We start from the raw sequence: 23196 nt of genomic DNA on the forward strand, positions 1-23196 counted from the left end.
CGATGCGAAATTTTTCCGTGTGAGACAGCGTGGCTGCAAAAATGATGTAATTCGTCCACGTGGACCACGCAGACCTCGTGGACGCATCAAGCATAAAACAAGCTTACGTGTCCACTAGATCCATGTTTCCCCCATGTAAACGCAACGCATCTGAAAATCGCCTGCTTTGTGGTCGGTCACTAGCAGGCCTCTAGGTGGTCACATGGCAGCCCTTCAGACCTTCAGTCCGGCTGATGCGTTGGACCAACAGGCAGCTGGGTCAAAAGCTTTGTCTTTTATTTCAACAACAGTTCAGCAAAAAGTATTTCTGAAAGCATTTGAGGCAAGAAATAAGCTGCTGAATCTGTCTTTTAGTTCACCAACAGCTAGTTTAGACGTTTGATGAAAGTTTTGCCATGCGTCAGACCTCTGCATGCCGAATCGAATTTGCATGAAGTGGAGTCTACTTTATGCAAATGAGCTGGGGAGCGCTCCAGGGACATGCAAAGGATCGCAGCTCGAAACGCACCACAACCGGACCAGCATGCAACGCCGTGTGTCTCACTTAGGCAATGAAGGGGATGCAAAAAATTGCTGGATCTAGTGGACACAAACCTTTAAGTCAAGGAAGAGGAGGCTTTTAAATGTTTGAATGCAGGTTTTGGGATCATCCTGATGACAAAAGACAACAAATAGTGCCAGTTATTTGATGTGTGGTGCACCATTTTTCTGAAGCTAATTTTATGGGACTTTGATCAGGACAAGTATGTGTCCTGTTGTGGAAAGTAACTAAAGGCATTTTGAGATGTTGGGTACATGACATCCTGGCTACATCAATCCATCACTCAGACTTGCATCACTTTGACATCATGTAAATTAATCAATAATGATGCAATAAAATGCACTAATACTGTAATTTTATTTGAACCTGTATTCAATTGTTGTACAGGAACAGCAGAAACTAATTGTGATCACAAAATTGACATATATACACTAAGGTCACACACTAATATATCGTTTGATCACCTTTAGCTTTGATTAGGGCGCACATTTGCTGTTTTGATAAGCTTCTGCAATGTCACAGCATTTATTTCTGTCCAGAGATGCATTAATTTTTCACCAAGATCTCATATTGATGATGGGAGAGTCGGACCGCTGCAAAAAGTCTTCTCCAGAACATCTCAAAGATTCTCAGTGGTGCTGAGGTCTGGACTTTGTGGAGGTTAATCCATCTGATGCTCCCTGATTCACTCATTCTCAATGTGGCCCCATGAATCCTGACATCATCATCTTGGAACATGTCCATGACATCAGGGAAGAAAAACTCCACTGATGGAAAGACCTGGTCATTCAGTATATTCAGGTAGTCAGCTGACCTCATTCTTTGGGAACATAACGTTGCTGAACCTGACCAACCCCAGATCATAACCCTAACCCCCACAGGCTGGTAGGCACTAGACATGATGAGTTCATCACTTCATCAGCCTCTCTTCTTACCCTGATGCCCCCATCACTTTGGAACAGGGTAAATCTGGAGTCATCAGACCACATGACCTTCTTCCATTGCTCCAGAATCCAATCTTTATGCTACCTAGTAAACCGAAGTCTTTTTTTTCTGATTATCCTCACTGATCAGTGGTTTTCTTAGAGCTACACAGCTGTTTAGGCCCAATCCCTTGAGTTTCCTTTCGCATTGCGCATGTGGAAATGCTCTTACTTTCACTACTGTTGATCTCCTATGATCATCTAAGAGTTTGCTTTGACCACATTTCTTCCTCTAAGACGATGGTTCTCCACTATCCATCAGGTTTTAATGATGCGAGGAACGGTTCTTAACATGATCGTAGTAGTTTCAGAAATCTCCTTAGTTGTTCTCTTTGCTTGATGTAGGCCAGTAATTTGATCCTCCTGAGACAGATTAACATCCTTTTCTTGACCACAGGATGTGTCTTCCAACATGGTTGTTTAAGAAATGAGAAGCTCCTCACTGCATCAGCTAGGGTTAAATAAGCTGTTGCAGCTGAAACGTATTCATCACTGCAGTAATTATCCAATGGAAGGTTCTCTATTTGCTTAGTTAAATCCAAGTGACAAGTTGTTTTTTGTTTTTTTTTTTTGGCTAGGCAGTGTATTTTGTGAGCAGATATGGTGAACATGTTAGCAAAGAGTTGGCTCTTTACACATTTAGCAGTTACTGAGCAACACTCATTTGGAGTATTGACATGTTTCTGTCCACCTAACAGATGTACATCCAATATTGACTCTCTTCTTTAGCTGCTAAATGTTCCACTCTTTCACCAGCCAGTTGATGACTTTGTTGGGTGCCATTTGGTGCCAATTCACAGTTCATTTTTTGAGCATCTGAACACTGAAGGCCACACTTAGAGTCAACCATGGCAGTTATTGTGGACAATGCTGCAGGTCACATTAGAGCTCAGAGGAACTGCACAGTTGCATTATAATATTCTTGATAATGGCGTTATGACTACCATTGACACATTGCATGTAGTTATTTGAGCCATTCTTAATGTCAAAACATCAGTTACAAGTTTTTTTCAGTTTTGAATGCAGGTTTTTGCTTGTAACAGAATACTTTCACAATCTGCTGCTCCTTAATTAAAGGATCTGAATACAGTCTCATCGCCTGTGATTAAATTCAGATTTTTTCAGCGTTTAGATTCAGTGGATGACTCATTCGCAAAGCCGCTGCAGCCTTGCTACCATCAGATTTGGTGCCTGACAGCTTTTTTCCAGTGATAATGGCCATCCAGGGTCCCTGGAAGTCTCACATAATTCAGCCACAACCATAAAGGAAAAGCCCGGCGCTACATCGGCTACATCAGAAGAGGAAGCGCATTACTGTAAATTAAACAGATTTGTTTCAAGCCCGTGTGAGTCTGTAATAATCTTCTGCTTGGAGAAGAGCGTCGTGCTGAGCTGTAAGGGATTTAAGAGGCTGTGCTTCTCTTGCTGCTGCATCTATTAATCACAGCCCTCGGCTCTCTGCAGCGTGTGGACGTTTCTGGGAAACAGGGTTTAATGCAGGATCATTATTGCAAATCCATCCGGTTTCTGCTGTCATTGTCACAGAGCCGTGTGTCAAGTAAAAACACAACTCCTCCACTCACAAACACACAATACATATAAAAAAAATCTTTCAAGGCATAGTTCTCTTGAGCACTTTACAACCTCATTAAGGGATTTTGTGTTTCTGAGTTCTACATCTGATTCAGCAGTAAGCACAGCAACAAAGGCGTTTTAGTTTGTTTATGTTGTCAGAAATAGAAACCCTGTAGTTTACGTGTACTTTCATCTAATCGGCCTTTCCCCCAAATGAACCCGGTAACTTGCACACACAATGGATATTTTGCTGTCTCCAAAATACAGTATTACTACGTTATTATTTTTAATCTGTTCCAGGGCTGGAATCTTATTCAAGAGGCTTTGGGTTAATCTTCTTATTTTTTGTTGTTTAAAAAAAGAGTATAATATGCATGATTTCCAAGAGGGATATAATTGACAAATTAAAGGAAATTTGAATACCTTACATACATTTAATTGTCCTGTTATGAAAGCTCTCTGGGTCCATTTCAGGGAAGAGATAATGTCATTGATTATGGGCAATAAAGGTCAATAACGGCAGAAGGAAGCAGATGTATTTACACAGGTGTTACTGTTCACTTATTCTGGTTCGACCTTTTATATGTCAGAGGATATTTGAACTGCAGCCATTTATGTCATGAAGGATTACTGTCAGAAACCACAGACACAAAAGTGATCCTCAGTGCAAAATGACTTCTTTTTCATTGATATATGACGTTTGAATCCCCTTTTCTGAATTGCATGATGTAAGCTAGCATTGATGCTTTTTTCATTCCTTCTGTGTGACTTTTTGTTTTGTTCACCTGTAAAGATTTAATGGATTTGTGTCTGAATCTGATGATTGCTTCATTACATAAATGGGCAGAGTTAAGGGAGTAATTGGATCATTTTGGAAAGTCTGTAATCGCAGTACTTTTGTCTGTAATGTAACTAATTATCAGTTAACACATTGCGGTCGCTAACAGTCACGACTTTTATTTTGAGGCAGCAGAACCTGCTTCCACCATCTTCATCATCTGAGATATGCAACTGGCTTTTCTACCATTCTTTATTTAAGAGTATAAAACAAAGATCTTGTATATTTCTGCTGATATGGGGAGATATGTGAGATTTAATGTTAACTGGAATTTATGTAACAGTACATGTGATGTTGTGGAGTAATGCAAAAGAGTAAATAAGTACCTCAATGTATTAACATAAGTAATAAATAATATGTAGTACTTTGCTTTTTTGAGTAGTGACCCGAACACTACAGAAAATTGAAATGTAGTTAGCTTAGCTTAGCACAAAGAGTGGAAACAGAGAGAAACTACTAGCCTGACTGTCTAGTGGCACCTCAATAACACACTAACAAATCTTGTTTAATTGCCACAAAACCTGCAAAAAAGTGTAAGATCAGCAGTTCACTGATGATTTGCGGCGCTCTCGCTGGAAGCTGGGATTGCTGGTTAAACCAGTTTCCAGTTTTTATATTCAGTTTTATGTTCAGCAGACACATATGAGAGTGGTTTCCATTTTGTCATTCAACTCTTGGCGAGAAAACAAATCCGTGTACATCCCAAAATGTTGAGCTCTGCCTTTTTTCTTTGTCTGCTAGTTTGCAGGAACAAACAAAATGTCCCCGTTTGCGTTTCTAAGTCATTAATAATAATAAGAATAAGAATAATAATAATAATAATAATACTATAAGATGAGCCTTTATTAATCCTACGGTGGGGAAATTTACATTGATATAGCATCAAAGGGGAGCATTTAAGAAATATCAGTAGAAAAATAAATATCAAAAAAGAATATACATAAGTACTAGTTCAATTTTATTTATATAGCGCCAACTCACAACATCCCACAGCGCTTAGCATGGTAAGATACAGACCTTAAAAACTTTTTAAAGAAAACAGAGAACTCAACTATCCAAAGTTACATTTGGATTCGCTATGAGCAAGCGATTGACAACGGTGGGAAGGAACCAAAAAATAAACCTCTGGCGGCCATCTGCTTCAACGGGTTGGGGTGAGAGTGGGGATGAGGGGGGTGGGGACAGGAGGACGGCAAATAAAGTTCAGATTGTCCAACTAGTAATACTATGTAACAGCATGACATCATAATAACAATAATAGTAATAATAATAGTAATAATAATATGTTTTTATATAGCACTTTTCAGAATCCAGGTTACTTGTGTCGTAGTTTCTCTTAGACCTCAAGGATGTGCAGATGTTGAAGAAAACGTCCGTTGACACTGTTACGTTTTTGATCTAATTTATTACATAAATAAGACAGCATCTGAACAGGCACCATGGTCTGCCTGTGGAGAGTTTCCCAGCCAATATGAAAATCCCACTTGAACAAAGGGCTGGTGGTCATTTTATACCCTTTGGTGACGTATGAGGTCACAACATCTAGTCTCTGTTAGAAGACTTGGTAAAAACAGGATACAGGATATCCCTTCGACTCTGTAGGGCCCATCCATCACTATCTTGACGGGGACCCCTGCATAAACATTAGCTCAGCCTGTTCAACATAAACATTCCCAGAACCAAACCAGAAAGACCTATATCTCCTGTCAGAGACTACCTGCTTACATAGGGAAAAGGAAACGTCTGTTTTCCCACAAGTTGCTGGTCAGCTAATAGAACAGACAGAACAGATTTCATTCTACTAACTTATCAACTAACACGTCTCAGATCAGATGCTACACTTGTGCTTTACAAGGCAGCAAAATAGAAAAGACAAGCCCTAAAACTGTCTGAATTTCAAAATTAAAACAAAATAAAAACACAGCAAGGTGAATAAAACCAACACAGATTTAATGTAGGGCTGGGACTGAAACACGTTAACTACGATTAATTAAAGAAAGAAAAAAAGCGTTAAAAAAATAACACATTTAATCGCACCTTTCTCAATTCCCTAATTTCTGGCAGACTGGTAGCACTGATGAACACTCCAGCCCTGTAGGTGGCGGTAATGAACCTAAAATCTGCTCGTCAGCCGTGAAGAAAATGCACAGGACAGCGCTTTAGCTTCAGCACACAGACACCTCACCAAAAAGTTTTTCTAAAAGCATTTGAGGTGAGAAATAAGCTGCTGAATCTGTCCTCATTTTAGTTCAACAAGTTTAGACGTTTAACGTATATTTTGCAATGCGTCAGACCTCTGCTGCCCACACGAATTTGCATAAAGTAGAAGTCAAATCTACTTTATGCAAAAATCCTTGTAGCCGTATTCCAAACAGAGAGCAGCGTATTAAAGCCAATGATTTGTTAGGAGATGCACAGCACTCATATATCACTGTAATGTTCAGGTATCTACATACATACTGTATATGCAGTGCATCGTCTTCAGCAAACCTTAAGTCTGTACCAAAACGTCCATTTATTTACAAAGCAGAAACATCGGCTATACCAACCAGCTACAACATTAAAAGCACAGACAGGTGACTTGAATCTCATTAATACGACTTCTCATTAAAGTAGAGGTCAAATCTACTTTATGCAAATGAAAGGCAACGCACCACAACGTAACCAGCATGCAATGTGGTGCATTTCATATAGACAATGAATGGGACGCGAGAAACTGACGATCCTTTGGACGCATTAGCTACCACAGTCCTTGTACTGGCAAACGGTGTAGCCATCCCATAATAGACCACTTATCAAGACATTGAAAGTGCTTCAGTTTACAAAAACGTCTTAAAATGTTGAATATAATCACTATAATTACTCTGAGTTTGCAGTAATCTGTGAATGTAGTAGACAGATGAAAATTGCAGATAAATATAAATAAAACAAACATTTTTGTTAAGTTCACGTACACACATGGACAAAATTGTTGGTACCCCTCGGTTAATGAAAGAAAAACCCACAATGGTCACAGAAATAATTTGAATCTGACAAAAGTAATAATAATGTCATCAAACAGCACAGTGACTACTTGTAACCCTATAAATAGGCCGACTGACTGATTACAAGTTTGTAGACACCTGTGATGCTAATTAGAGGACACACCTTGATTGAACATGTCCCTATGGTCACATTGTTTTCAGTCTTTTCTAGGGGTACCATTATTTTTGTCTAGGCCTGTTTCATGAGTTTATTTTTTTAAATAATTCTGTTGAACCATGGTTCAAAAACAATGTATGATTTTCACTGGTTAATTTTCATAGAATTTTTATTTATTTTTACTTTTGTCAGATTCAAATTATTTCTGTGACCATCGTGGGTTTTTCTTTCATTAACCGAGGGGTACCAACAATTTTGTCCACGTGTGTGCATGTCTATTCATTGATTCAGTCGTCAACCAAAATTGGACTTGAAAAACTTTGCTTATTGTGTCAAACATTGCTATTTGGCAGAAATGCAATTAATTGTGATTAATTAATTACAAAGCCTCTAATTAATTGGATTCTTTTTTTTTTAGTCGTGTCCCACCACTAATTTAATGTGACAAGAAATAAAAGACACATAAGTAAAATAAATAATAACCCAAATAAAATCTGGAAAGTGTCTCTGCATGTGAAGTTGTGCAGCTTGTGCTTGTGCAGGTTCTCCAACTGTGTGTTTTCTGTTGAGCCACAGTGTCTGAGTGGCTTGAAAGCTGCTTGACTGATTTTCAGTTTGTCACCCTCCTGAATGCGGACAGCTGGCTTGCATTATTAACCATGCAGCATCTGTCTGGATTTCACAACATCATCATCCCCCTCTCCTCCCTCTCCTCCTCCTCTTCCTGCCTGCAGCTCGCCTCCGTGGCTCTAATGAGGACAGAAGACATGTGAAAGATTGCAGTGGAGAGAAATAAGGGCTTAGAAGCAGACAGGCTGCTCTTTATACTCAGACTGCAGCTAGTTTTGTTTCACTCAAATCTGCTTTAGGTAGGACAGACCACCAGCGGTAGAAAAAAACTTACAAACCCAACTAAAATCATGACAAGTTGTCGTGTGTGACTTTTTCAGACCTGTGGCATTTGTAATGTTCTCATAAATATGTATGCCATGACAGTTTCTGTCACCTAATGTCCATTTGGACAGTTAGAGTGAGTAATGCTCGTTTCTAAGCTGTTAAAAGCAGAGAGGATGCGCTGTAAAGTGGGAGCCGGTGTGACATTAAAACGCAAGAACATTTTATTGAACACAGTCACTCTGTGGCCTGTTAACTGTCTTAAAACTGATCTCATTTAACAGCCTCACATGAAAGGATATGACCATTTCAAATTCAGTTTAATATGTCGTTAGTCTCATTAGTCACAGGGTTTTATTTTCTTCACAACGAGGGGAAAATGAGTCACAGAGACGGAAATGGTTCTGTTTCGCTGGCTTTTCAGATTATTCCAGTGGACACATTATTCAGTGTTATTTTTCAATTTTCTTTAAAGGACCAGTTCATGGGCTTTAGTAGTTCAATTTGTGTACAAATTACCTGTAATTGCATAATCCTAGTGTTATCATTAGCTTATCCTCGTTCAAAGCTAATAAAAACAACAATGATTGTGTAGTTACAGGTTGTTCATCTTGTCTACATATAGAGCTGGTTCTCAGACAAACTAAACACTGGCTGTAAAGGAGAATTTACTCCAAGTTGCGCTACACGCTTGGAAATAACACATAAATCCTGTACATTGGTCTTTTAGAAAATGTATGAATTTAAACACAAGTTTCGATTAGTAAGGAAGAAAAAATAATTCTTATTAATGCAAATCCAGTGGAGTAACTGACAAAAATCCTTCAACCCTCAGTTATTCTTTGGACTGCAAACCAATTCTGAGTGTTTCTATTATTAGAAAGTGGGACAGTCGTTATTTTTTTCTTCTTTACTAACAACCAGCTTTATCCTGATTTGTATTTTTTCAACTTTTACTACAAGCACTATTGTTCTTTGCCTAGTGCATCTCTACCTACTGTGTCCTTAATCAATAATAAAATTAATAAAAACATTATTTGTTAAAGCACTTTTTTGCCACAACCTCAAGTAAATCAGAGATAGTCTAACTGAAATATCTCATCATGGTTGGTTTGCTCATTCATGATCCACAGAAGATGATTCACACAGACTGGCGAGCAGCTGGATTTTTCTTTCAGGCCACAATAAAGCTGACATTTACAGCTTGGAGTGAAATATCTCCACATTTAGAGGATAAATTGTCGAGGAATTAGCTGCAGATATTCATGTTCCCACAGGATGAACTTTAATAACTTTGGTGATCTCCTAACTTTTCCTCTAGCAGCATCATTACATGGTAAATACTATACTAAACATGCTGACATGATAAACTAAGACAAACATAATAAATAATATACTTTATATGCTAACATGCTAAACTAAGACAAACATAGTAAATATTTTACTTTACATGCTAACATGCTAAATTAAGACAAACATGATAAATAATATGCTTTACATGTTAGCATGCTACACTAAGACAAACATTGTAAATATACTTTACATTCTAACATGCTACACTCAGACAAACGATAAATATTATACTTTACATGCTAACATGCTTACAGTGTTGGCTTTCTGACCTTGAGTATTTAGCTTAATGTATCATTGTACAATCTTAGTGTCTAATCTCTTAGTGTCATTTTATTTATTTTTTTTCGAGAGCAAACTGTGTATTCCAGGCTAGCCACCTGAGTATATAGACCCAAACATAACATTCTTTAATCCCCAGCAAGTCCAGCTGCGAGTGCTTCATCTGCTATTTTTCTCTGCTACGATGCTGCCGAACAGCTAATTTGCAAACACTGCAGTATTTCAGTAGCCCACCTCCACCCCTGCATCCACCTGTAGGCTGTAAACCTCCACGTTCGTCTCTCCCAAATCTGTAGGCCGACTGCTTGATGTTTGTTTGAGGTCAGACTCGAGGTTTAACTCAGCTCTTTATGTATTCCATATTCGCATAATAATTTGTTCCCAGAACTGGCTTACTGGAAAGGATTCATTACGTCTTCTAAACGAAGTGTTTTAAATAAAGCGGAAATTCTATGTTGCTATTTATAGCCCACACACATAACAAAATAATACAGATCATGGGTGTGTAGGCCTTTTTTTTTTTTTAGCTCATTTGTTATGTAATGTGTTTATTTTGTCTGAAGAGTAAGAGAGAATAATCCTCTTTACAAAAATAAAAAGTTAAAGATTACACCCACTCTCTTATTATCAACATGGATCAGCCACAAAACTGAAGCTGTGGCGGGGCTCAACTGTGCCGTCATTTGCGGCAGATACTCTGTGAGAGGAAATGCATTTGAGTGCTCATATTTGTTGCGGCTATTTATGTTCCATCTAATAGCCTCACTGCTGAGTTCGAGCTTCCTGATGTTATTAGCAAGGAGGGGAGAGATGGTGCATAATAAAATGCAAATGTACTGTCCTTAAAAGCAGATACGAGACTCGTGATGTATGAAGGTCAGGCCAGGGAGGGGGTGCGATGGTTGATGGTCTCAGCTCTGCCTGATGATATGACATTAATCAGCTGATTGACTGCACTGATTGGTGTCTATGAAAATTACACTGCAGCTGTGGGAGTTTGGAGTTTGAAGTGTATAGACACTGCCTGTCCAAAAAAAAGTGCAATGATGAATATGTTTCAGCTGCAACAACTTATTTAACCCTAGCAGATGCAGTGAGGAGCTTCTCATTTCTTCAACAACCATGTAGGAAGACAAATCCTGTGGTCATTGAGAGGATGTTAATCTGTCTCAGGAGGATCAAATTATTGGCCTACATCAAGCAAAGAAAACAACTAAGAAGATTTCTGAAACTGCTAAAATCAGGTTAAGAACCGTCCAATGCATCATTAAAACCTGAAGTATAGTGGAGAACCATTGTCTTCAAGGAACAAATGTGGTCGGAACAAACTCTTAGATGATCATAGGAAATCAACAGTAGAACTTCTGGCTATGTTCAATTGTGAAAGTAAGAACATTTCTACATACACAATATGAAGGGAACTCAAAGGATTGGGACTAAACAGTTGTAGCTCTAAGAAAACCACTGATCAGTGAGGCTAATCAGAAAAAAACTGTTTGCTAGGTAGCATAAAGATTGGACTCTGGAGCAATGGAAGAAGGTCATGTGGTCTGATGAGTCCAGATTTACCCTGTTCCAGAGTGATGGGGGCATCAGGGTAAGAAGAGAGGCTGATGAAGTGATGAACTCATCATGTCTAGTGCCTACCAGCCTGTGGGGGTTAGGGTTAAGATCTGGGGTTAGTCAGGTTCAGCAACGTTATGTTCCTAAAGAATGAGGTCAGCTGACTACCTGAAAATACTGAATGACCAGGTCTTTCCATCAATGGAGTTTTTCTTCTCTGATGTCATGGACATGTTCCAAGATGACGATGCCAAGATTCATGAAGCTCACATTGTGAATGAGTGGATCAGGGAGCATGAGATGGAATAACCTCCACAGAGTCCAGACCTCAGCTCCATTGAGAATCTTTGGGATGTTCTGGAGAAGACTTTGCGCAGCGGTCCAAGATCTTGGTGAAAAATGAATGCATTTCTGGACAGGAATAAATGTAGTGACACTGCAGAAGCTTACTGAAACACAGCGAATGTGATCGTACAGACTTGGCAGAAATAAAGGGAAGGTTTGTGCCACGTTTGATTTATCGGCTTCAATTATCTTGGCAAAGTCTTCCTGTCATTGTGCCGCTGTTTGTCCGATTTGTCAGGTCTATTCGTGTGATTCTGAGCTGTGTCCTTCATACCTTCCTGCTGAAGGTTGTTTCTTGTCACACTGAAAAGCAGCAAAACTCCTGGAGGCCATTAGTGACTCAGGCAAGGACATCTCACCTCTCTGCACCAGCAGCCAGATGCCAACCTTCTTATTCAAACATTCTGTCAACTGTGGAGAGTCCAAAAAAGTTTTTTTTAGGAGGGAAGAATTTCACTTTTGTTTGTGAGCTGATGTCAGAATGCAAATGTGGGTTTTATGTATATTTATAAGTCATTCATCAGAAATCATCCAGTGAATCAGTCAAATGACATCACATTACTCACAGCGGGTAAGAGAATAAAACAACTTGTATGGGAGTCATTATGTTCTCACAATAATAAAGTGTGACACTGAAGAGGCATGGAGCATCTGGTGGTTTGAGGCGGTGCGTTGTATTGTTCTGGTAAGTAATAAAGTGACAAAAAATTAACATTTTTCTTGACTCACTACAACTCTGAACATGCTGAGGAGGAGAAAATACCAACAGCTGTGATTAAATATTGATACTGTAGCAGCAAGAACCGAAAGGCCCGTGAGTGGCCACACTGTCCTCACTTTATTTTTATTTTTATTACAGTATTGGCTCCTGAGTTTTCTAGTGTTATTATACGTCCCTGGGCAGACAGCAGCGCGGGACATCGGTACTCATCAGTGACTCAGTGTGCGAGGGACGACAGTACCAACCTGGAGCCAACAGGGAGTGCTAATTGTGTCTGAGTCTGGACTCCAAAGCATGACTCTGGGAAATCAAACGGCACAAACCAGTTACTGTGTGTTCTCTGGCTGCTTCCCCAGGACAGGGTGTCCCAGGACTCCCAGCAAACTATCACAAACTGTAGCTATGATGTTATCTGTTAGTGAAGTAAGTGGATTTCAGCTTCCTCCAAACTTAAACTGTGCTTTAAAATACATGAAGAAAATGTGCTATTGGTTGTTAAATATGTCTTAAAATATGGGGTGTTGTTTACCTAAATGAATGTTTAAGACAGGGGTGTCAAACATGTGGCCTGCGGGCCAAAACCAGCTCGCCAGAGGGTCCAATCCGGCCCGTGGGATGACTTTGTAAAGTGCAAAAATTACAGAGAAGAGATTAACTGTAAATTTAAAATAATTTCTAGACCATGATCATAAAATAAAATACTAGATTGCTCGTAGTTCTTTTGTTGTTTTGTGCCTCGTTTTTGTAATGTTTTGTCTTGTTTAGTTGGTTTTGTCTTGTTTTTTGTCTGACTTGCCATTTGTCTCATGTTTTTGTCCATTTGTTTCTCATTTTTGTCATTTTGTGTTTCCTTTTTGTCTCGCTTGTGTTTTTTGTCTTATTTAGGCCATTTTGTGTTTGGCGTTTTCATTGTTTTTTTTCTTGTTTTTGTCGTTTTGTGTTTCCTTCTTGTCTCGCTTGTGTTTTTGTTTTTGTCTCGTTTTTGTCGTTTTGTATCTTTTTTTGTCTCACTTGTGTTGTTTCTCCATTTTTTTGTTGCTTTGTGTCTCGGTTTTGTAATATTTTGTCTTGTTTTTGTTGTTCTTTTGTCATTTTGATCACAAAGTAAAATACTACATTGTTCAGTTCCAGATACCTGAGACTGAATGTTTTGTGTCTTTGTAGACACTCTTTTATCTGTGAGTTGTAATGTGTAAATAATAAACTGAGGCATAATATTTTTGAAATTGAATTTATGTTTCTTAACAAATTTCAGGTTGTTCATAATGTTCAGCAAAAAATTAATTCTTTACAAGTGAACATTTTTAGAGTTGTACTTTTTTGCACTAAAACGCAAGGGAAAATTTGGAGTTGTTGTTATTTATAGGTTACTATGCTCTGCTATGTTATGATTTTACTTGTGCGGCCCAGTTGAGATCAAATTGGACTGAATGTAGCCCCTGAACTAACATGAGTTTGACACCCCCGGTTTAAGAACAGACAAGTTTAAATATGCTCCAATCTCCATGCTCTAATAACTCTAAAGGAGTTAGTGGAGCGTGCAGATCAGCATTTAGTGATGCTGTTTATCTTCTTCAAAACTGTAACACACCCTGAAAAATCAAATTAAGGTCAGTGCTTCTCTCTTCTCCTTGCAGATACAGTCTTCTGAATAAAATTTAGCATGATTTGTGATGAGCAGGATATCAAAAATGAACAATTTCTGATGCATAACGAACAGTATAACACACATAGCTGCACTCTTGCACGGCATACCCTGCACTTTGGTTTGAAATCTCTACTTCACTATTTATGACATTTTTTCAAATTTTAATGTCTTATTGTTACTGTACAGCCTTGAGAAGTCACTTTGCATTTCACTGCACACGCTGTATGAGCACGTGACAAATAAAAATCCTTCATTCCTGAATGTTGAACCTTGAATGTCGCCCTGCAGGTTTTTATCAGCTCTGTCCTCCGTCTGGTGAAAGGCATGATGGGATGTCAGTCTGCTGTGACCCTCCAGGTGGATGCTGCTCTGTGGATCAGACACTGGCTCCTTTCGTGCTTTATAAAGTGAGGTGAGAATCCAAATACGTTAAAGTTACACACAATCTGAATATTAAAATCAGCAAACCAATTAATAAATCCTTTTTCTCATTAATTTGCTTTTAATAATAATGTTCATGCTCCCTGGTGCGTCACTCCTGGTGCCAGCAAAGCCCTTTGTCAAGCAATTCTGCTCAGTATGAAATAATGTAAAAGGATTTTTGCAGATCAAGTTATCCCTGGGGGTTTGACGTCAGCCCCGACATGATTTCCTCTTGTCAGAACAGAGTGTGTGTGTGTGTGTGTGTGTGTGTGTGTGTGTGTGTGTGTGTGTGTGTGTGCGTGTGTGCGCGCGCTGTTTGACTGCTTTGTACGTCAAACTGCTGAACTCAAACGCTCTGACATTTAGACAAAAACACCCGAACACATCTTGCATCTTTTTTTTTTTTTTTTTTTAAGGAATTCACCTGGGCCTACTGTTGAACGCATTTGGGTAGGTGCATTAGAATGAAACATTTCAGTGTGAAAAAAACTAAATGTAATGGCTGTGATGATGACACAGCAGTGCAACTATGTAGATACATAAATGTCAGTGAAAGTCCTGTTCCATAAGTATGAGTCATTGTGCTCTGGAGCGCATTAGCGTTGACGCGCACGAGAATGTTTCCCAGTGTTGCGGCTGAACTTGTTAAATCTGAGAGCTCCCCCTACTGATGAGATCCGGGATCACAGCAGAGAGAACCGCATTTACTGTAATTGAGCGTGAATCAGTTTCCCCTCAAACCCCCCCCCCCCCCCCCCCAAAAAAAAAAAATGATGAGGGAATTATCAACAACCCAACATGCTTGTAAAAACGCATTAAGCGCTTCTCAGAGAGGCTGGTAATACATGGAGCGAGCCTGGGAGCGTGAATGTTTGTGCCCTGAGGTTGATGCTGGGTTGGTTGGTTGGTTGGTGTTGGGGGGGGGTGGAGGGAGGGCAGGCAGGGGAGGCTAAAGTCGGGGGTTACCATGGCAACCATTGTATTCCCCTCCCCTGTGATTGGTGCTGCTGGCATGAGCAAGTATCTGCTATTTCTGTCTTTATTCAACACCTCAGACACGAGCACGGTCACAGGACACACACATACACAGAAGTTGCAGAGCCGAGCGCTAACAAACACAAACAAAGACTCTTCTATGCTCGGCTTTCTTCTCCAAAAACGCCCCAGAAGTATCGCTATCCCATCATCACAGCTCAGATTATTATAGAGTAAACTCTCGGGGCATTATTTATCATTTTGTCCTTCGGTCTCGTCTAAAAATGGTTTTGAAAACACATTTTGGGGGGAAAATGATTATCAGATGTTGTCTATTTTTCCCTACAGATCATATGAGCCACTCCTGATCAACAAATTCTACCTGCTGCACCTCAAACCAAGACAAGTCCACGTGAAGTAACCCTTTACACAAGCATAGTAATCAGATCAATAAATGAACATGTGTGCGTGTCAGTGAGAAGAAGCAATGACTCATGAGCTGATCAGTTTTGACTTGCGGTGATGAATGAGTCGATCAGAATACTTGAAAGAACGATGTCACGTGTGCACGGTCCATTCATGCACATCCGGATTTCAGGGCGTCAATTGAGTTAAGAAAACATAAAAGTAAAGCCTGTTTATGCACACAACAAAGGGGATAGTCACAGCTAAGTGCCATAATGTGAAAAAAAATGAGTAGAGTTGATTTAACAACCGCTGTTATACATCACAAGCTGACCTCTTGTGTCAAAAATGTGCTGTTAAATCAATCATTTCAAGTTGCACTACTCCCCGAAGGATGATTCGCAGAAAGAAACAACAGAGGATCATTCAAGAGGCAGCGACAGTGGTTCACAGAGTTTAAAGCCCAAAGCGGATATAAAACACATGAAAATGACACGAGATTTACTTTCAGCTGCAAAAGGATTTTCACCCTAATCATCACTTGTCTTATTCCAAGAGCATGATGAAGATTAATGCAGTAATGACTTAACTTTCTAGTTTTTGTTGTTTCAGATTACTGAACATGACTGTGTAGTGTGAGCAGAATTTGTTAGTCTTTTTGCAAAATTGTTGTTTGATTGCTAAATAAAAGTATGAGTCTAATTTCAGGATGACTCAAAAGCTAAATATAGGCACACATTTCTCATAAAAGCCCCCAAAGAGATGCAAGATTCAAGAACTTTATTGTCATACACACGACAGAAACAGAGTGGTTACCCTGAGTGATGAAATTCTTATTTTGCGAGTTCCCTTCTCACAACTGAAATAACAAATAAAATGAGATAAGATAAAAATGAAATAATAATAATAAAATATAATAGCATAAGATAAAAAAATAGTTACAAATAAATTCCATGTGCAAATGTTGGCAATATTGCAATACTGTCATATGTAAACAGGCAAGGGATATGTGCAAAATAGTGCTATTTATAAGATATTGCAGGTGACTCAGTGATTTAGTAGCCTGATGGCCTGTGGATAGAAACAAAAATACATTCTTTAAACAGTGTGTGGCAAATTTCAAGATATTTACATTGTCATAAATGGAGTGAGATATTTTCTGCACTGTGGTGTATCATCGTAAAACAAACTGCTAAAAAGCTTGATTCCTTCTGTCTGACTGAATATTTTCAAGCTTTTTCATCTGACATTGTTCTTATTACTCCGCAAAGGAACAGCAGAGTTATGTGATGATCGGCATACGTTTGTCTGTCTGTCTGTCTGTCTGTTAGCAACATTACTCAAAAAACAGACCAACGGATTTGGATGAAATTTTCAGGGAAGCTCAGAAATGACATAAGGACCAAGTGATTAGATTTTGGCAGTGATGCAGCTTATAGTCTGGATCCACGGATTTGTTAAAGATTTCTGTATCATTGCGAGATAACGGCACGGCGTCACTGTAACCATGACAACAAGTGAACGCTACATCAGCTGCCTGGTGATGATCACATGATTACAATCCTACTACAAATCCACCGTTGAGAACTTATCAGGACTTATCCGTCTGAAATGATACAAGGAATAATTGATTAAATTGTGGGGGTGTTTCTGAGTCCTATTATTTCCCACCGCCCGCTACATATTTAGGTCACTCGATTCTGTATCTGTACACGTCATTTTGTTTGGGGGTACATCTATATTAAATTCTACGGTGCGGTGATTTCTGCTACAAATTTTATTCAAGATTTCACCGTTAGGAAATAATATGACTCTGCGCTCTCTGAATGCTTTCCTTGTTGGATTCCCGCTAACACTTATTCCAGTTCATCAGGTAATATGTAGATTTTTTATTGTGTTTTATATGCAATTTACAAAAAAACATATAGCATTGTGTTTTTTGGACAAGTAATGCTTAAAAACACACATAAAACTAAGGAAATTAAAGAAACTGACTGATTAAACAACAATCAGGTAATTTCTTGTCACTGTTTTTATTTGTTCCAAAGGTTGTCTGACTTTACGTTTGTTGTTCCTCGTGTTGTCTATCAGCTCTTAGGTCTAAATAACAACTGACAACTGATTAAGAAAAAAATATGGAGTTGAGACATTGTAGAAACACACATCCAGTCCATTTAATACATCCTGTCACACACTCCAGCAGTAAACAAACCCACTCCTGACAAAGCCTCACTCAGTGGAATATGTATATTGTGTGGGCCGGGCTCTTGTAAATGTTAATCTCAGCTCATTAACATTAACCACTGGGATTCTTTTCTTCTCCACAAATCAATAATCCAGCCTCGTGAGAGGGCTTTTGCCGGATTGAGCATCTGGGGGGAGATCTTGGGTGAGCTGAGCATGAGGAGACAGAGAATCAGCACAAAAAAAATTTAAAAAAAGGCTGATCCTGTGGATAAAAGTGATTTTCTCTCCTAATTGTGGGGTATTCTTGTGCCTATTAGCGGGACCCGGTGGAACCTGCAGTCTGAATATTCAGAGGGGTGAATAAACCGAACCATCCGTTCATGTGGGAGGCGACGAGGCACTAAGACCCAGTGGAGAGCAGGGGAGGCTGGGAGGCTGCTGCCCACCCGCTGCCTGTCTGCTCTCTACAGTTGCTCTGAGCGCATGCCGGAGTCGGTACATGAGTGTATGAAAGTGAGCGCATGCGAGAGAGTCCAGCCTTTGTGGTGCATCACACTCTGGAAGACAGAATCCCTCTCCTCCTTTTTTTTTTTTTTTTTTTTAAATTTTCATCTCCATCCCTCCCTTCTGCTTCTGCTCCACCTGGATCAGAGGCTTGGAGGGAGCTGGGAGGTGTGAGTGCTGTGTATTTGAAGGGGGAGACGGTGGTCAGGGTGATGACGAGATGAAAGGGGCCAGGTGAGGAGGAGACACCGGAGCTCCCCTCTCCTCTCTCTCACTCCCACTATCTCTCTTTCTCTGAGTGTGTGCGTGTGTGTGTGTGTGTGTGTGTGTGTGTGTGTGTGTGTGTGTGTGTGTGTGTGTGTGTGTGTGTGACGTGGTGTGTGTTTGTTGTGTGTGTGGGAGAAAGAGGGAGAAGGAAACAGGTCGGCTTTGCTCTGGCAGACTGTGAACCTGCACAGGAGGAAGCAGCACCTCTCCACACTGAGGTATGTCACACAATTCTCATCACATTTCCAGCCCTCTTAGTGGAGTGTGTGTGTGTTTTAGGTGGAAGTTAGGATGCTGTGAAAGTGGGATGGGGTGTTCTTCCATCAGATCACCTCAGCTTTGTGGATCCAAGATGTTTGTTTGCCAAAATCCCTGTCTGCTGCTCGCATGTTGCCTGCTGAAGGGGGTGAAACTGCTTTGCAACGAAAGGGACACTTGAACAACAGGCTAGTTTTCTCCTCGCAGTAAACACAGTGTCATGCGCATATGATGGAGTCATATGGTTTGCAGTCAGCAGTCGGACAGATTCCGCACAACCTCATATTGTAAGAATTTTTTGCAGCTTTTTTAAGCAGAATTTAAACATGAATTGCTCATTGATTTGATTATCTGTAGACTGTTTCTTCTCTCAGCATTTAAATAGTTCTGCTTGTGCGGTTCAGACTTAATCAAATGGCAACACTCTTTTGAGAGTGCAAACCACTTTACTTTGGGGAGTTGTGGTGATAATATGTTTCCTTGAAACAATCAATGCTGATTAGACTGAGAATCCCCCAGAGAGCTGCTCCACGGCTGCAGCTACATCACAGTTGAGATGCTTTTTATGGGTTATTTAATTGGGCTGAAGGTGACTGTAACCCTTTGACCTATTCGGCAAAGGCCACCTACTTACGTCTGTCAGGTGACTGTTGTGCTTGATGTGCAAACGTGGACAGCAAAAAGAAGAGGCGCCTTGCAGGGATGAAGCCTGTCACACTTGTGAAATGGAAAACTTGCACCTGCAGGTGTGCGGCGTATGGAAATGTACCAAAGGCTCGGTGCTCATTCCACGTCTTTTACAGTGTGTGGGGTTGTGTCCAGGTGAGGTTATGACAGTAAACACAGCACAGGGCCTTCTCCACTCGCAAACACTGACACTCACTGCTGAAGCTGTTCTGCTACTGGTTGTACGTATTTTAGGTCATTTAACCCTCCTGTCGTCCTGTGGGTCAAAATTGACCCGTTTTAAAGTTTGAAAATGTGAAAAATAATATATTTTCACATTGAAACTTCTGATGTCCACATTTTCAACATTTTTGGGAAAACTTTGAACATTTTTTGGTGGAAGAAAATGTTAAAAATGTTTCTTAAGAACATTCGCATAAAAATCAACCAAAATCCAGTGAATTTCGCTGGATTTTGGTTGATTTTTATGTGAATGTTCTTAAAGAAAATGTAAGTTTTACTGATATATATGTAATCACTTTAGATATGTTTAGGATTTTTTTGGGAAGATTTTTACTCATTTTTTGAAAATATTTACAAGAATTTTCTTGCCAAATTTTTATTTTTTTTTTAAAATAAAACTTTTAAGGGAAACTTTTAAGAAATTATGGGAATTTTCTTCCTGAAGGTTTTGCAAATTTTCAGAAATTTGGAGAATTTTTTGCTGGATTTCTGGATTTTTTTCAGACAAGGAAACAATATTTTTTGGTGCCTGTAAAATGAGGACAACAGGAGGGTTAATAAAGCTACATAGTTTTCATTCAGGCTGACTTACTGTGTTTCCTTATAAATAGGACAACCATAGTGTGCTGTACATTTAATATTTTTCATGTCAGGATTGCACTAATATGAGAAGCATTTATTGATCTTTTCCTCCCATCACTTCAGACAGCAGGCAGCTCTGTAATGCTGAGTTTTGCAGTTTATTTGCTCATCCAGTTTTCCTCTTCGCTCTGTTAAGGGGGACATATGGTCCACTCTGTGCTTTTAGTCTCTCCCTGGGGTGCAGGCTGCCCTGAAAACACACATCTGAGGATGCAGATGTCAAACACTATATGTAGTAAATTATGACCCTTTCTTCAAGCCAGTGCAGAGTGTAGAGTCACAACACAAGAACACAACTTAGCTTGTACTTGTCAGAGAGGGATCGCTGTATTCAGGTTCTTTGAATTACTTTTGATGATTGTGTGAACACTAGAAATAGATGGATTGTATGAGCAAAAAATACTATTATGGTGGTTTTTAGTCTGTCAAATTGTCAAAATTTTATGAATTCTTCACCCTAATGTGTATTTTAGCAAGGTTTTGAACATATAAATCTTAATCCATCACTTTGTCTCTTATATACAGCACTGTGCAAAGGGTAAATGCTTTTAAACATAATTTCATGAATAGTTTTAATATATGTTAACTTCATATCTAATCAATATTTGGTTTGTTCATGCTTTGCCTTAAAGACAGCTGTTCTTGTTGGTACATTTTTGCAGTTTACTTGTCAGGTCGGCTGTTTGCACTACAGTGGAGAACTTGTCAAAGCATCTGTTGCAGAATTCCTTGTTCTTCTTTAATTAGTTCTGAATGACTGGCTGTATTTTTGGGTTTTATTTCATGCTGCAGAATAATTGTAGATACTTTCCTGGTGGTATGATGCATAATGAACACAAATTTAAACATCTAAAGTGACTAAAACTTGGGTAAACTTTCGACCTATACAGCTAGTATCAGTGTAAGTCATTGCAAGTTTTCATAACTGTCTAATATTCATTCATCAGTGTAAGTCATTGTAAGATTTCATAACTGTCTAATATTCATCCTCATGAGTGCTTAACTAATCTGATTATCTTTTATTTCAGATCTTTCCAACTCAGCGCCATATTTGGAGAGAGGAGGACGCCTTCGCCAAAAGTTGTTGCATCTTCGAGGACGTGACTGAAAACTGGTGCAGTTGTCTGCAGAGCTCCATTGTGAAGTCTATGGGGTTCGGGGCCTGTACGGTAACAGACACCACCTCCGCCTGAGCTTCTTGGTGACACCCTACGACGGGGGAGGATGGGTGATGGGCCCGTGAACTTCAGCGGACTCTCTCCTCTTCATCCCATCCTCTCATGGAGCGTCCTGTCACACCGAGCCCCTCCTGGAACACTTCTCTCTCGACATTTCCAGCCTCACCGCAGCCAAACTTCTCAAACGTGACCCCGCCCTTTCCGAGCATCCGAGGTGGGATCGACGTGAATCAGTCGTTGGCGCTGTGTGCTATGCTCGTCATGGACATGCTGGCGGTGGTGGGGAACTTGGCCGTGATGGTCGTCATCACCAAAACGCCGCAGCTGCGCAAGTTTGCCTTTGTTTTCCACCTCTGTCTGGTGGACCTGGTGGCTGCACTGGTGCTGATGCCTCTGGGGATGCTGTCGGACCGGATCCTGGTGGACGAGGGGCTGTGTCGGAGCTACCTCTGCCTGAGTGTATGTCTGGTTAGTGCTGCCATCCTCACCATTTGTGCCATCAACGTGGAGCGCTACTACTACATCGTCCACCCCATGCGTCACGAGGTGAAGATGACGGTGGGGGTGGTGGTGATGGTGCTGGTGGGAATCTGGATTAAAGCTGTTGTCATGTCAGTGCTGCCTCTGATGGGGTGGCTGCTCCAGGGGACCCAGAGCGCTTCGGTGCTGGTTCCCGGTCAGAGACACTGTTCCCTCCACTGGACAGGAGGCAGGACCACACGCCTGCTGTTCATGATCTTCTTTACTTTAATCTATTTCCTGTGCCCCATGCTGATCATTCTGGTCGTCTACTGCAACATGTTCAAGGTGGCCCGAGTAGCAGCCATGCAGCACGGCCCCCTGCCCACCTGGATGGACACGCCGCGACAACGGTCCGAGTCTGTCAGCAGTCATTCCACCATGGCGGCCAGCCTCAGAGGAACCGGCGCCCGCACCACCCCTCAAAGGACCTTCAGTGGAGGGAAGGCCGCCGTGGTTCTGGTGGCAGTGGGAGGCCAGTTCTTCTGCTGCTGGCTGCCATACTTCTCCTTCCATCTGTACTCAGCTGTAGTTTCTACCTCTCCTTCCTCACTGGCCCAGCTGGAGGACGTGGTAACATGGATTGGCTATTTCTGCTTCACCTCCAACCCTTTTTTCTACGGCTGCCTGAACCGGCAGATTCGCGAGGAGCTGGGCCGCCACCTGGCTTGCCTTTTCAAGCGGGCCGGGTCCGGTGAAGGAGAGCAGCTGCCCAGCCGAGAGGCCTCTATCGAGGAGAACTTTTTGCAGTTCCTTCAGGGCACTGGATGCAATCTGGAGCCCTGCAACTCTCACAGCAGAGCCAGCCCCACGGATCCAGAGACTGAGGGCCTTCAGGAATCAGCTGTTCAGCAGAACTTGCCAGCTGACTTTCACATCCCAGGGCAGATCCTGGAGGAAACCTCAGAGTTCATGCAGCAGCAACAGCTGAACAATGAGCTGCATGTATCAGAGAACTGCTGCAAAACTGTACCAGAGCTGTAGCTGCCTCATGTACTGTCTCTTTTGCCATCTAATAATCCAATAAATATACTTAGTTTTATTCATA

The 23196-nt window shown here is 40.6% G+C and overlaps 2 protein-coding genes across 4 annotated transcripts in view; both read left to right on the plus strand.

The window, feature by feature from the left end:
* Positions 1–12948, plus strand: part of atxn7l2b (ataxin 7-like 2b) — a 43992-nt gene extending 31044 nt beyond the window's left edge. The window contains exon 9 of the mRNA XM_055012971.1: positions 12372–12948. Coding sequence (XP_054868946.1) covers positions 12372–12384 — 13 coding nt within the window. The 3' untranslated portion in view covers positions 12385–12948. The remainder of the gene's footprint in view (positions 1–12371) is intronic.
* On the plus strand, positions 12514–23196 carry gpr61 (G protein-coupled receptor 61). 3 transcript variants are annotated; one of them, XM_055012975.1, is made up of 6 exons: positions 12514–12656; positions 14170–14293; positions 14721–14754; positions 15628–18073; positions 18189–18860; positions 21480–23196. In XM_055012975.1, exon 6 carries the CDS (start codon positions 21732–21734, stop codon positions 23130–23132), a length of 1401 nt encoding a protein of 466 aa, XP_054868950.1. In that variant the 5' UTR covers positions 12514–12656; positions 14170–14293; positions 14721–14754; positions 15628–18073; positions 18189–18860; positions 21480–21731; the 3' UTR covers positions 23133–23196. The 3 variants fall into 3 exon arrangements, with proteins under 3 accessions (XP_054868950.1, XP_054868948.1, XP_054868949.1); XM_055012973.1 differs by having other exon boundaries at positions 15628–18860; XM_055012974.1 differs by lacking the exon at positions 14721–14754 and having other exon boundaries at positions 15628–18860.

This window comes from Amphiprion ocellaris, chromosome 8, assembly GCF_022539595.1.
Source record: "Amphiprion ocellaris isolate individual 3 ecotype Okinawa chromosome 8, ASM2253959v1, whole genome shotgun sequence".
NCBI classification, from domain to species: domain Eukaryota; kingdom Metazoa; phylum Chordata; class Actinopteri; family Pomacentridae; genus Amphiprion; species Amphiprion ocellaris.